Consider the following 12,517-nt stretch of genomic DNA (forward strand, 5'->3'; position numbering starts at 1 on the left):
ACCTGCAGCTCTCTCCTGACCTCAGGGCCTATTTCAACAACTTGTTTTATAACATTTTATAAAGGAGGAATTTGTGTTTAATAGGTCATGTTTTTGTTTTTTTGTGAATAGGGCCCTTCGGCAAGACTGTCAATGTTCAGTAAAAATGTTAATTGAATAAAATATTATCTCCTTAAATTGTCTCTTGGCTAATAAACTACCGCCAAGATATAAACAACTGTATAATGGAGAAATGCTCTAAGTAGGACCAACTGTACTTTGCATTGCCTCTGCATTGCTTGTTCCATGGGGTTTTAGAATGGGTATCTGTGAAGAACTTTGTGACAACTGTTGAAGTAAAAAGGGCTTTATAAAACACATTTAATTGATTGATTTCGTTGCGTTTTTCACTGCATCCCTCACCTTCCACCCACACATAGCCAGCAGCAGCAATGGCAAACACCAGGAGGAAGAGGATGAAGATGAATGTTTCCAAGTTGTTGGCTGTCACCCTCTTCACTCCAAACAAGATGGTCCTCAGCAGTTTACCCTGTAGACAGGCGTGGTTAACAACACCAGGGTTGTATTCATTACTGAACACCGTAGCAAAACATTTTGCAACAGAAAATGAAAACAAGTGGTTCTTATTGGACAAGTTCGGTAGTCAAGGGCAGCAGCCCCTCACCTGAGAGGTATAGAATCCGGTTCTCAACACATAAGCCACACAGCCATTGTCCACAGCTGCAGAAAAATGAAAAAGAAGAAAAACAAACTATTATAATTTGCTCTTAGTGAGACAAGAGCAGGGCAGATTCAATCCATCTATTCTGAGGCTGAGGGAGATGACAGTTGAAACATAACTGATCTAAAATATAGATTTGTTTTTATATTGATAAGGGATAACTAAATATAGATTTAAAGTGCTTTATAATTAGAACTGTTAATCTCAAAGTGCAAAAAATTCAGGACATTTCTGCCTTATAAGTGAATAATATACTAAACAGTAGGTAGGAACTGACGTTTGAGTCCTACAGTGGCACGGAGCGGGGGGCTGTGCTGCACCACCTTGGTCCCACCAGAGATTATGTGGAGGCGGGCATCACCCTGGAGGTCCAATACCCTCTCTGGGTCCAGATCCTCCACCGGCTCCTAAACACACAACATGGTGGAACATCAAATTAAAAACGTATTTTAAAGGATAAATAGAGCCTATGATTTAGAAAGCATATGATTTTGCTAAATGATTTGTGGAGCATCTTTGATATTCTATGCTTATGAAGTCTTTATGAATGATATATAGTAACATTCCCATTGTTTTGACAATCTACAGTGATCATCCTTGAGAAGTTTGTACAACTTGATTGGAGTCCACCAAATTCAATTGCTTGGACATGATTTGGAAAGGCACACACCTGTCTATATAAGGTCCCAAAACTGACAGTGCATGTCAGAGCAAAAACCAAGCTATGAGGTCGAAGGAATTGTCCGTAGAGCTCTGATTGTGTCGAGGCACAGATCTAGGGAAGGGTACCAAAACATTTCTGCAGCATTGAAGGTCCCCAAGAACACAGTGGCCTCCATCATTCTTAAATAGAAGAAGTTTGGAACCACCAGGACTCTTCCAAGAGCTGGCCGGCCAGCCAAACTGAGCAATCGGGGGAGAAGGGCCTTAGTCAGGGAGGTGGCCAAGAACCAGATGGTCACTGACAGAGCTCTAAAGTTCCTCTGTGGAGATGGGAGAACCTTCCAGAAGGACAACCATCTATGTAGCACTCCACCAATCAGGCCTTTATGGTAGAGTGACCAGACAGAAGCCACTCCTCAGTAAAAGGCACTTGACAGCATGCTTGGAGTATGCTAAAAGGCACCTTAAGACTCTCAGACCATGAGAAACAAGATTCTCTGGTCTGATGAAACGAAGATTGAACTCTTCGGCCTGAATGCCAAATGTCACGTCTGGAGGAAACCTGGCACCATCCCTACGGTGAAGCATGGTGGTGGCAGCATCATGCTGTGGGGATGTTTTTCAGCAGCAGGGACTGGGAGACCAGTCAGGATCGAGGTAAAGATGAACAGAGCAAAATACAGAGAGATCCTTGACGAAGAGCGCTCTGGAGCACTCAAGACCTCAGACTGGGGCGAAGGTTCACCATCCAACAGGACAACAACCCTTAGCACACTGCCAAGACAATGCAGGAGTGGCTTCGAGACAAGTCCCTGAATGTCGTTGAGTGGCCCAGCAAGAGCCTGGACTTGAACCCAATCGAACATCTCTGGAGAGACCTGAAAATAGCTGTGCAGCAATGCTATTCAACCTGAGCTTATTCAACCTGAGCTTGAGAGGATCAGCAAAGAAGAATGGGATAAACTCCCCAAATACAGGTGTGCCAAGCATGTAGCATCATACCCAAGAATATTTGAAGTACTGAGTAATGGGTCTGAATACTTATGTAAATGTGATATTTATTGTATTTTTAATACATTTGCTAAAATTTCTAAAAGCCTGTTTTTGCATTGTCAATATGGGGTATTGTGTGTAGATTGATGAGGAAAAAAACAATTTACATCAATTTTAGAATAAGGCTGTGTAACGCAACAAAATGTGGAAAAAGTCTGAATACTTTCCGGAGGCACTGTATATTGTCCAGATAGACTGCATTGTTTTACATGGTTGTTATCTAGTATAGGACAGGCTTCCCGTATGTCTGACCTTCATCTGAGGAACTGACTCTCCCGTCAGCATGGCCTCGTTCACGATGCAGCGCCCTCTCAGCAGCAGCACGTCACATGGAACCAAGTTCTTCTGGGGAGAGCGGCCTGGGGTGAAGAGAAAGACAGATATATACTGTGTCAAACCAACGTGAGAATGCTGTTCATTGACTACAGCTCAGCGTTCAGCACCATGGTATCCTCAAAGCTCATCACTAAGCTAAAGTCCCTGGGACTGAACACCTCCCTCTGCAACTGGATCCTGGACTTCCTGACGGGCCGCCGCCAGGTGGTGAGGGTAGGCGACAACACATCAGCCATGCTGACCCTCAACATGGGGGCCCCTCAGGGGTGCATGCTTAGTCCCCTCATGTACTGACTGTTTACACATTAAGTTTTCCAGACGACACGACGGCGGTATGCCCTATCACCGACGACGATGAGACAGCCTATAGAGAGGAGGTCAGAGACCTGGCAGTGTGGTGCCAGGACAACAAGTTCTCCCTCAAAGTCAGTAAGACAAAAGGAGCTGATCGTGGACTACAGGAAACGGAGGACCAAGCACACACCCGTTCACATCGACAGGGCTGTAGTAGAGCGGGTTGAGAGTTCCTCGGTGTCCACATCACTAAGGATATATATACCATGGTCCAAACACACCAACACAGTCATGAAGAGGGCACAACAACGTCTCCTCCCCCTCAGGAGCTGAAAAGATTTGGCATGGGCCAAATCATCGCGCACCAGCGACTCCTGACGCGGGCCGGGCGCAGTGCGCGCTAACCAAGGTTGCCAGGTGCACGGTGTTTCCCCCGACACATTGGTGCGGCTGGCTTCCGGGTTGGATGCGCGCTGTGTTCAGAAGCAGTGCGGCTTGGTTGGGTTGTGTATCGGAGGACGCATGACTTTCAACCTTTGTCTCTCCCGAGCCCGTACTGGAGTTGTAGCGATGAGATAAGATAGTAGCTATTAAACAATTTGAGACCATGAAATTGGGGAGAAAACGGGGTAAAAAAAATGTTTTATAAAATAAAATACAAAATAAATACAAAGTTATACAGCTAAACCATCGAGAGCATCTTGACTGGCTGCATCACTGCTTGGTATTGCAACTGCTTGGCATCAGACAGCAAGGCGCTAGAGGTAGTGCATATGCCCCATTACATAACTGGGGCCGGGCTCCCTGCCATCCAGGACCTCTATACCAAGCGGTGTCAGAGGAAGGCCCAAAACTGTCAAAGAATCAAGCCATAGACTGTTCTCTCTACTACCGCACAGTCTATAACCAACAGGGCCCTGAAAAGCTTCTACTCTCAAACCATAAGACTTCTAAAAAAAGACTGCTAAATAGCTATTCAAAATGGCTACCCGGACTACCTGCATTGACCCTTTTTTGCACTGACAATGCACATACACTGGACTCTACCCACACACTCACACATACTTACACCAACACAACATATGCCCAAACACACATTACACACACTTTCAAACTCACCACATACACTACCGGTCAAAAGTTGAAGAACACTTACTTATTCGAGGGTTTTTCTTTATTTTGACTATTTTCTACATTGTAGAACAATAGTGAAGACGTCAAAACTATGAAATAACACATATGGAATCATGTAGTAACCAAAAAAAGTGTTATATAAAATATATTTTGATTTGTTTTTGAGATTCTTCAAATAGCCACCCTTTGCATTGATGACAGCTTTGCACACTCTTGGCATTCTCTCAACCAGCTTCACCTGGAATGCTTTTCCAACAGTCTTGGAGTTCCCACATATGCTGAGCACTTCCTTCACTGCGGTCCGACTCATCCCAAACCATCTCAATTGGGTTGAGGTAAGGGGATTGTGGAGGCCAGGTCATCTCATGCAGCACTCCATCACTCTCCTTTTTGGTAAAATAGACACAGCCTAGAGGTGTGTTGGGTCATTGTCTTGTTGAAAAACAAATGATAGTCCCACTAAGCGCAAATCAGATGGTATGGTGTATAGCTGCAGAATGCGGTGGTATCCATGCTGGTTAAGGGTGCCTTGAATTCTAAATAAATCAATGACAGTGTCACCAGCAAAGCACCCCCACACCTCCTCCTCCATGCTTTACGGTGGGAAATACACAAGCGGAGATCATCCGTTCACCCACACCGCGTATCACAAAGACACGGGGGTTGAAACCAAAAATCTCCAATTTGGACTCCAGACCAAAGGACAAATTTCCACCAGTCTAATATTCATTGCTCGTGTTTCTTGGCCCAAGCAAGTCTCTTTTTCTTATTGGTGTCCTTCAGTGGTGGTTTCTTTGAAGCAATTCGACCATGAAGGCCTGATTCACAGTCTCCTCTGAAGAATTGATGTTGAGATATGTCTGTTACTTGAACTCTGAAGCATTTACTTGGGCTGCATTTCTGAGGCTGGTAACTCTAATGAACTTATCCTCTGCAGCAGAGGTAACTATGGGTCTTCCTTCCCTGCGGCGGTATAGGGCTATCTTCTGTACAGTGAGGTGAGGGAAAAAAGTATTTGATCCCCTGCTGATTTTGTACGTTTGCCCACTGACAAAGAAATAATCAGTCTGTTATTTTATTGGTAGGTTTATTTGAACAGTGAGAGACAGAATATCAACAAAAAAATCCTGAAAAACGCATGTCAAAAATGTTATAAATTGATTTGCATTTTAATGAGGGAAATAAGTATTTGACCCCTCTGCAAAACATGACTTAGTACTTGGTGGCAAAACCCTTGTTGGCAATCACAGAGGTCAGATGTTTCTTGTAGTTGGCCACCAGGTTTGCACACATCTCAGGAGGGATTTTGTCCCACTCCTCTTTGCAGATCTTCTCCAAGTCATTACGGTTTCGAGGCTGACATTTGGCAACTCGAACCTTCAGCTCCCTCCACAGATTTTCTATGGGATTAAGGTCTGGAGACTGGCTAGGCCACTCCTGGACCTTAATATGCTTGTGCTTTTTCTTGAGCCACTCCTTTGTTGCCTTGGCCGTGTGTTTTGGGTCATTGTCATGCTGGAATACCCATCCGCGACCCATTTTCAATACCCTGGCTGAGGGATGGAGGTTTTCACCTAAGATTTGACGGTACATGGCCCCGTCCATCGTCCCTTTGATACGGTGAAGTTGTCCTGTCCCCTTAGCAGAAAAACACGCACAAAGTATAATGTTTCCACCTCCATGTTTGACGGTGGGGATGGTTTCTTGGGGTCATAGGCAGCATTCCTCCTCCTCCAAACACAGCAAGTTGAGTTGATGCAAAGAACTCCATTTTGGTCTCATCTGACCACAACACTTTCACCCAGTTGTCCTCGGAATCATTCAGATGTTCATTGGCAAACTTCAGACGGGCATGTATATGTGCTTTCCTGAGCAGGGGGACCTTGCGGGCGCTGCAGGATTTCAGTCCTTCACGGCGTAGTGTGTTACCAATTATTTTCTTGGTGACTATGGTCCCAGCTGCCTTGAGATCCTGTGTCGTTCTGGGCTGATTCCTCACCGTTCTCATGATCATTGCAACTCCACTAGGTGAGATTTTGCATGAAGCCCCAGGCCGAGGGAGATTGACAGTTCTTTTGTGTTTCTTCCATTTGCGAATAATCGCACCAACTGTTGTCACCTTCTCACCAAGATGCTTGGCAATGGTCTTGTAGCCCATTCCAGCCTTGTGTAGAGCTACAATCTTGTCCCTGACATCTTGGAGAGCTCTTTGGTCTTGGCCACGGTGGAGAGTTTGGAATCTGATTGATTGATTGCTTCTGTGGACAGGTGTCTTTTATACAGGTAAGAAACTGAGATTAGGAGCACTCCCTTTAAGAGTGTGCTCCTAATCTCAGCTCGTTACCTGTATGAAAGACACCTGGGAGCCAGAAATCTTTCTGATTGAGAGGGGGTCAAATACATATTTTCCTCATTAAAATGCTAATCAATTTATAAAAATTTTGACACACGTTTTTCTGGATATTTTTGTTGTTATTCTGTCTCTCACTGTTGAAATAAACATACCATTAAAATTATAGACTGATCATTTCTTTGTCAGTGGGCAAACATACAAAATCAGCAGGGGATCAAATACTTTTTCCCCCTCACTGTATACCACTCCTACCTTGTCACAACACAACTGATTGGCTCAAAAGCATTAAGAAATTCCACAAATTAACAAGGCATACCTGTTAATTGAAATGCATTCCAGGTGACTACCTCATGAAGCTGGTTGAGAGAATACCAAGAGTGTGCAAAGCTGTAATCAAGGCAAAGGGTGGCTATTTGAAGAATCTCAAATATATTTGTTTAACACTTTGTGTTACTAGATGATTCCATTTGTGTTATTTCATTTTTTTGATGTCTTCACTGTTATTCTACACTGTAGAAAATAGTAAAAATAAAGAAAAACCCTTGAATGAGTAGGTGTTCTAAAACTTTTGACCGGTAGTGTATGCTGCTGCTACTAGTGTATGCTGCTGCTACTACTACTGTCTATTATCTATCTTGTTGCCTAGTCACTTTACCCCTACCTACAATGCATTCGGAAAGTATTCAGACCCCATACCCTTTTCCACATTTTGTTACATTAGACTTCTTCTAAAATGTACTAATAAAAATCCTCATCAACACCACTGATGAGTTCTGACTACAAACTTGAAGTATTCTTAATTATCAGGTATCCTATTGAAATATTGAAAATAGTTTCCACACCAGAAGTGAATACCTGTGAATAATGGTTACCTGTAAGCTTGAAATGTATTGAGTAAAGGAAGTGCAATCACGTGGCAGGCACTTATAAGGATGGAGAGATGTGGTTTAGTGGAAGGGGGCAGAGGTCAGATCAGGTCACATTAAGGGAGAATGAACAGTTTATAGCCTGCATCACATACTTTCCTGCCTAGCAACAACGATGTCATATTTTGAGAAAAGGACGAGTGGTAGTATTAAGTGGTTGGGGTATTAATACTACCACTGGTGGAACCATGTCTTTGTCTTATGCCGTTGAATGAACTTGGTTTAAGCTTTACTAATCGTCCGTGAGTTTTACAAGGTTTACTACAGAAATAGCTTATTTACATAACTATTCAGACCCTTTGCTATGAGACTCGAAATTGAGTTCAGGTCTGAATACATTCCAAATGCACTGTATATGTACAGTACATGGCTACCTCAATTACCTAGTACCCCTGCACATCAACTGGATACTCACACTCCCTGTATATATACATTTTACTTTCTACTCCCTATATATAGATAGCCATGTTATTTTTCTCGTTATTCGCTGTGTATTTCTTCCTCGTCATCATTTATATTTTACAATTTTGTATCTTATCTTTAACTCGGCATTGTTGGGGCCTCCCGAGTGGCGCAGTGGGCTAAGGCAATGCATCGCAGTGCTTGGGGCATCACTACAGACCCGGGTTCGATCACAGCCGGCCGTGCCCGGGAGACCCATGAGGTGGCACACAATTGGCCCAGGTTCGAGTTAGGGGAGAGTTTGGCCGGCCGGGATTTCATTATCCCATCGCGCAATAGAGACTCCTTGGGGTGGGCCGGGCACCTGCAAGCTGACTTCGGTCGCCAGTTGGATGGTGTTTCCTCCGACACATTGGTGCGGCTGGCTTCCAGGTTAAGCGAGCAGTGTGTCAAGAAGCAGTGTGGCTTGGCAGGGTCGTGTTTTTGGAGGACGCATGGCTCTCGACCTTCGCCTCTCCCATATCCGTAGGGCAGTTGCAGCAATGGGACAAGACTGTAACTATCAAATGGATATCACAAAATTGGGGAGAAAAAGGGGTAAAATATATATATATATATATATATATATATATATATATATATATATATATATATATATATATATATATATATATATATATATATATATATATATATATATACACTACTGTTCAAAAGTTTGGGGTCACTTAGAAAATGTCCTTGTCTTTTAAAGAATTTTTTTTTTTGTCCATTAAAATAACCAAATTGATCAGAAATACAGTGTAGACATTGTTAATGTTGTAAATGACTTTTGTAGCTGGAAACGGCAGATTTTTTATGGAATCTGGAGCATCAGCATTTGTGGGTTCATTTACAGGCTCAAAATGGCCAGAAACAAAGATATTTCTTCCAAAACTCATCAGTCTGTTCTTGTTCTGAGAAATGAAGGCTATTCCAGAGGAGATACGGAACTAAATTGTCCTGGTGTGAGCATCCTGGGGGGAAGACAAAGTCATACTCACACTGTGTCAAACTGGCTGGGGCTCGATCTCAATTAGTCTCTCCACGATTTCTCACATCTCATCTACTCGCATCCTTCTCCACAGTATTCGAGGACAAAGTCCAAGGTCCCTCTCCTCCCCTTTTTCTCCAATGCATTTTAATAAGGAGGCGAGGATATAAGATGTGTGAAATTAAGGAAAGATGATTTGAGAAAGAGCCAGGTTCTAGATGGAGGAAATACACTGGAAAGGGAAAGGTTAACAGACTTTAAAAGAAAACATATATATACACACACACACACACACACACACACACACACGGACCTTTCCTCACACTTTGAACAGCTGTAACTGTTTTAATCATATTAAACACTAAGTATACAGTGCCTTGCGAAAGTATTCGCCCCCCTTGAACTTTGCGACCTTTTGCCACATTTCAGGCTTCAAACATAAAGATATAAAACTGTATTTTTTTGTGAAGAATCAACAACAAGTGGGACACAATCATGAAGTGGAACGACATTTATTGGATATTTCAAACTCTTTTAACAAATCAAAAACTGAAAAATTGGGCGTGCAAAATGATTAAGCCCCCTTAAGTTAATACTTTGTAGCGCCACCTTTTGCTGCGATTACAGCTGTAAGTTGCTTGGGGTAGGTCTCTATCAGTTTTGCACATCGAGAGACTGAAATGTTTTCCCATTCCTCCTTGCAAAACAGCTCGAGCTCAGTGAGGTTGGATGGAGAGCATTTGTGAACAGCAGTTTTCAGTTCTTTCCACAGATTCTCGATTGGATTCAGGTCTGGACTTTGACTTGGCCATTCTAACACCTGGATATGTTTATTTTTGAACCATTCCATTGTAGATTTTGCTTTATGTTTTGGATCATTGTCTTGTTGGAAGACAAATCTCCGTCCCAGTCTCAGGTCTTTTGCAGACTCCATCAGGTTTTCTTCCAGAATGGTCCTGTATTTGGCTCCATCCATCTTCCCATCAATTTTAACCATCTTCCCTGTCCCTGCTGAAGAAAAGCAGGCCCAAATCATGATGCTGCCACCACCATGTTTGACAGTGGGGATGGTGTGTTCAGTGTGATGAGCTGTGTTGCTTTTACGCCAAACATAAGGTTTTGCATTGTTGCCAAAAAGTTCAATTTTGGTTTCATCTGACCAGAGCACCTTCTTCCACATGTTTGGTGTGTCTCCCAGGTGGCTTGTGGCAAACTTTAAACGACACTTTTTATGGATATCTTTAAGAAATGTCTTTCTTCTTGCCACTCTTCCATAAAGGCCAGATTTGTGCAATATACGACTGATTGTTGTCCTATGGACAGTCTCCCACCTCAGCTGTAGATCTCTGCAGTTCATCCAGAGTGATCATGGGCCTCATGGCTGCATCTCTGATCAGTCTTCTCCTTGTATGAGCTGAAAGTTTAGAGGGACGGCCAGGTCTTGGTAGATTTGCAGTGGTCTGATACTCCTTCCATTTCAATATTATCGCTTGCACAGTGTTCCTTGGGATGTTTAAAGCTTGGGAAATCTTTTTGTATCCAAATCCGGCTTTAAACTTCTTCACAACAGTATCTCGGACCTGCCTGGTGTGTTCCTTGTTCTTCATGATGCTCTCTGCGCTTTTAACGGACCTCTGAGACTATCACAGTGCAGGTGCATTTATACGGAGACTTGATTACACACAGGTGGATTGTATTTATCATCATTAGTCATTTAGGTCAACATTGGATCATTCAGAGATCCTCACTGAACTTCTGGAGTGAGTTTGCTGCACTGAAAGTAAAGGGGCTGAATAATTTTGCACGCCCAATTTTTCAGTTTTTGATTTGTTAAAAAAGTTTGAAATATCCAATAAATGTCGTTCCACTTCATGATTGTGTCCCACTTGTTGTTGATTCTTCACAAAAAAATACAGTTTTATATCTTTATGTTTGAAGCCTGAAATGTGGCAAAAGGTCGCAAAGTTCAAGGCGGCCGAATACTTTCGCAAGGCACTGTATATACACATATATATACACACACACACACACACACACACAACCTTTAACTAGGCAAGTCAGTTAAGAACAAATTCTTATTTACAATGACGGCCTACCAAAAGGCCTCCTGCGGGGACGGGGGCTGGGATTAAAAATAAAAATAAATTAAATACAGGACAAAACACACATCACGACAAGAGAGACAACACAACACTACATAAAGAGAGACCTAAGATGACAACATAGCATGGCAGCAGCACATGACAACACAACATAGTAGCAACACAACATGACAACAACATGGCAGCAGCACAAAACATCGTACAAACATCATTGGGCACAGACAACAGCACAAAGGGCGAGAAGGTAGAGACAAAAATACATCACGCAAAGCAGCCGCAACTGTCAGTAAGAGTGTCCATGATTGAGTCTTTGAATGAAGAGATGAAACTGTCCAGTTTAAGTGTTTGTTGCAGCTCATTCCAGATGCTAGCTGCAGCGAACAGAAACGACGAGAGACCCAGGGATGTGTGTGCTTTGGGGACCTTTAACAGAATGTGACTGGCAGAATGGGTGTTGTATGTGGAGGATGAGGGCTGCAGTAGATATCTCAGATAGGAGGGAGTGAGGCTTAAGAGGGTTTTATAAATAAGCATCAACCAGTGGGTTGCGACGGCTATACAGAGATGCCCAGTTTACAGAAGAGTATAGAGCGCAGTGATGTGTCCTATAAGGAGCATTGGTAGCAAATCTGGTGGCTGAATGGTAAAGAACATCTAGCCGCTCGACAGCAACCTTACCTGCCGATCTATAAATTACGATCTATAAACTCCGTAATCTAGCATGGGTAGGATGGTCATCTGAATCGGGGTTATTTTGGCAGCTGGGGTGAAAGAGGAGCAATTACGATAGAGGAAACCAAGTCTAGATTTAACTTTAGCCTGCCGCTTTGATATGTGCTGAGAGAAGGACAGTGTACTGTTTAGCCATACTCCCAAGTACTTGTATGAGGTAACTACCTCAAGCTCTAAACCCTCAGATGTAGTAACAACACAGAGAGAGGGGCATTCTTCTTACCAAACCATATGACCATTGTTTTGGAGGTGTTCAGAACAGGGTTAAGGGCACAGAAAGCTTGATGTGGAGCATTTAACACAAAATCTGAGGAGGGGCCAGCTGAATAGAAGACTGTATCATCTGCATATAAAATGGATAAGAGAGCTTCCTACTGCCTGAGCTATTTTGTTGATGTAAATTGAGAAAAGCGTGGGGCCTAGGATCGAGCCTTGGGGTACACCCTTGGTGACAGGCAGTAGCTGAGACAGCAAATGTTCTGACATTGTACACTGCATTCTTTGAGAGAGGTAGTTAGCAAACCAGGCCAAATACCACTCAGAGTAGGGCTGGGCAATATATAGAGTTTTTTCAATATATTCAGCACGATATGGAAAATGCCTGTATCGCAAGAATCAAAGTTCTGTTATAATGTTTTACAAATGCAGCATCTCACTGTCTTTTCTCTGTCAACCCAATGACGAATCATGTCCAAATTGCGTGACAACACGTTACAACAAATTGTAACCACGCCAGAGAAGTGTAGCGGCGGTAAGCGTTCCACCAAA

General features: G+C 43.0%; 1 protein-coding gene across 2 annotated transcripts in view; it reads right to left on the reverse strand.

The window, feature by feature from the left end:
- Window positions 1-12,517, reverse strand: part of LOC110486103 (manganese-transporting ATPase 13A1) — a 43,921-nt gene that overhangs the window by 27,171 nt on the left and 4,233 nt on the right. For both annotated transcript variants that reach the window (XM_021557455.2, XM_021557454.2), the window contains exons 6-9: window positions 2,690-2,796; window positions 999-1,128; window positions 665-720; window positions 403-529 (exon numbers count right to left, since the gene is read on the reverse strand). In XM_021557455.2, coding sequence (XP_021413130.2) covers window positions 403-529; window positions 665-720; window positions 999-1,128; window positions 2,690-2,796 — 420 coding nt within the window. The remainder of the gene's footprint in view (window positions 1-402; window positions 530-664; window positions 721-998; window positions 1,129-2,689; window positions 2,797-12,517) is intronic.

Source organism: Oncorhynchus mykiss, chromosome 13, assembly GCF_013265735.2.
Source record: "Oncorhynchus mykiss isolate Arlee chromosome 13, USDA_OmykA_1.1, whole genome shotgun sequence".
NCBI lineage: Eukaryota > Metazoa > Chordata > Actinopteri > Salmoniformes > Salmonidae > Oncorhynchus > Oncorhynchus mykiss.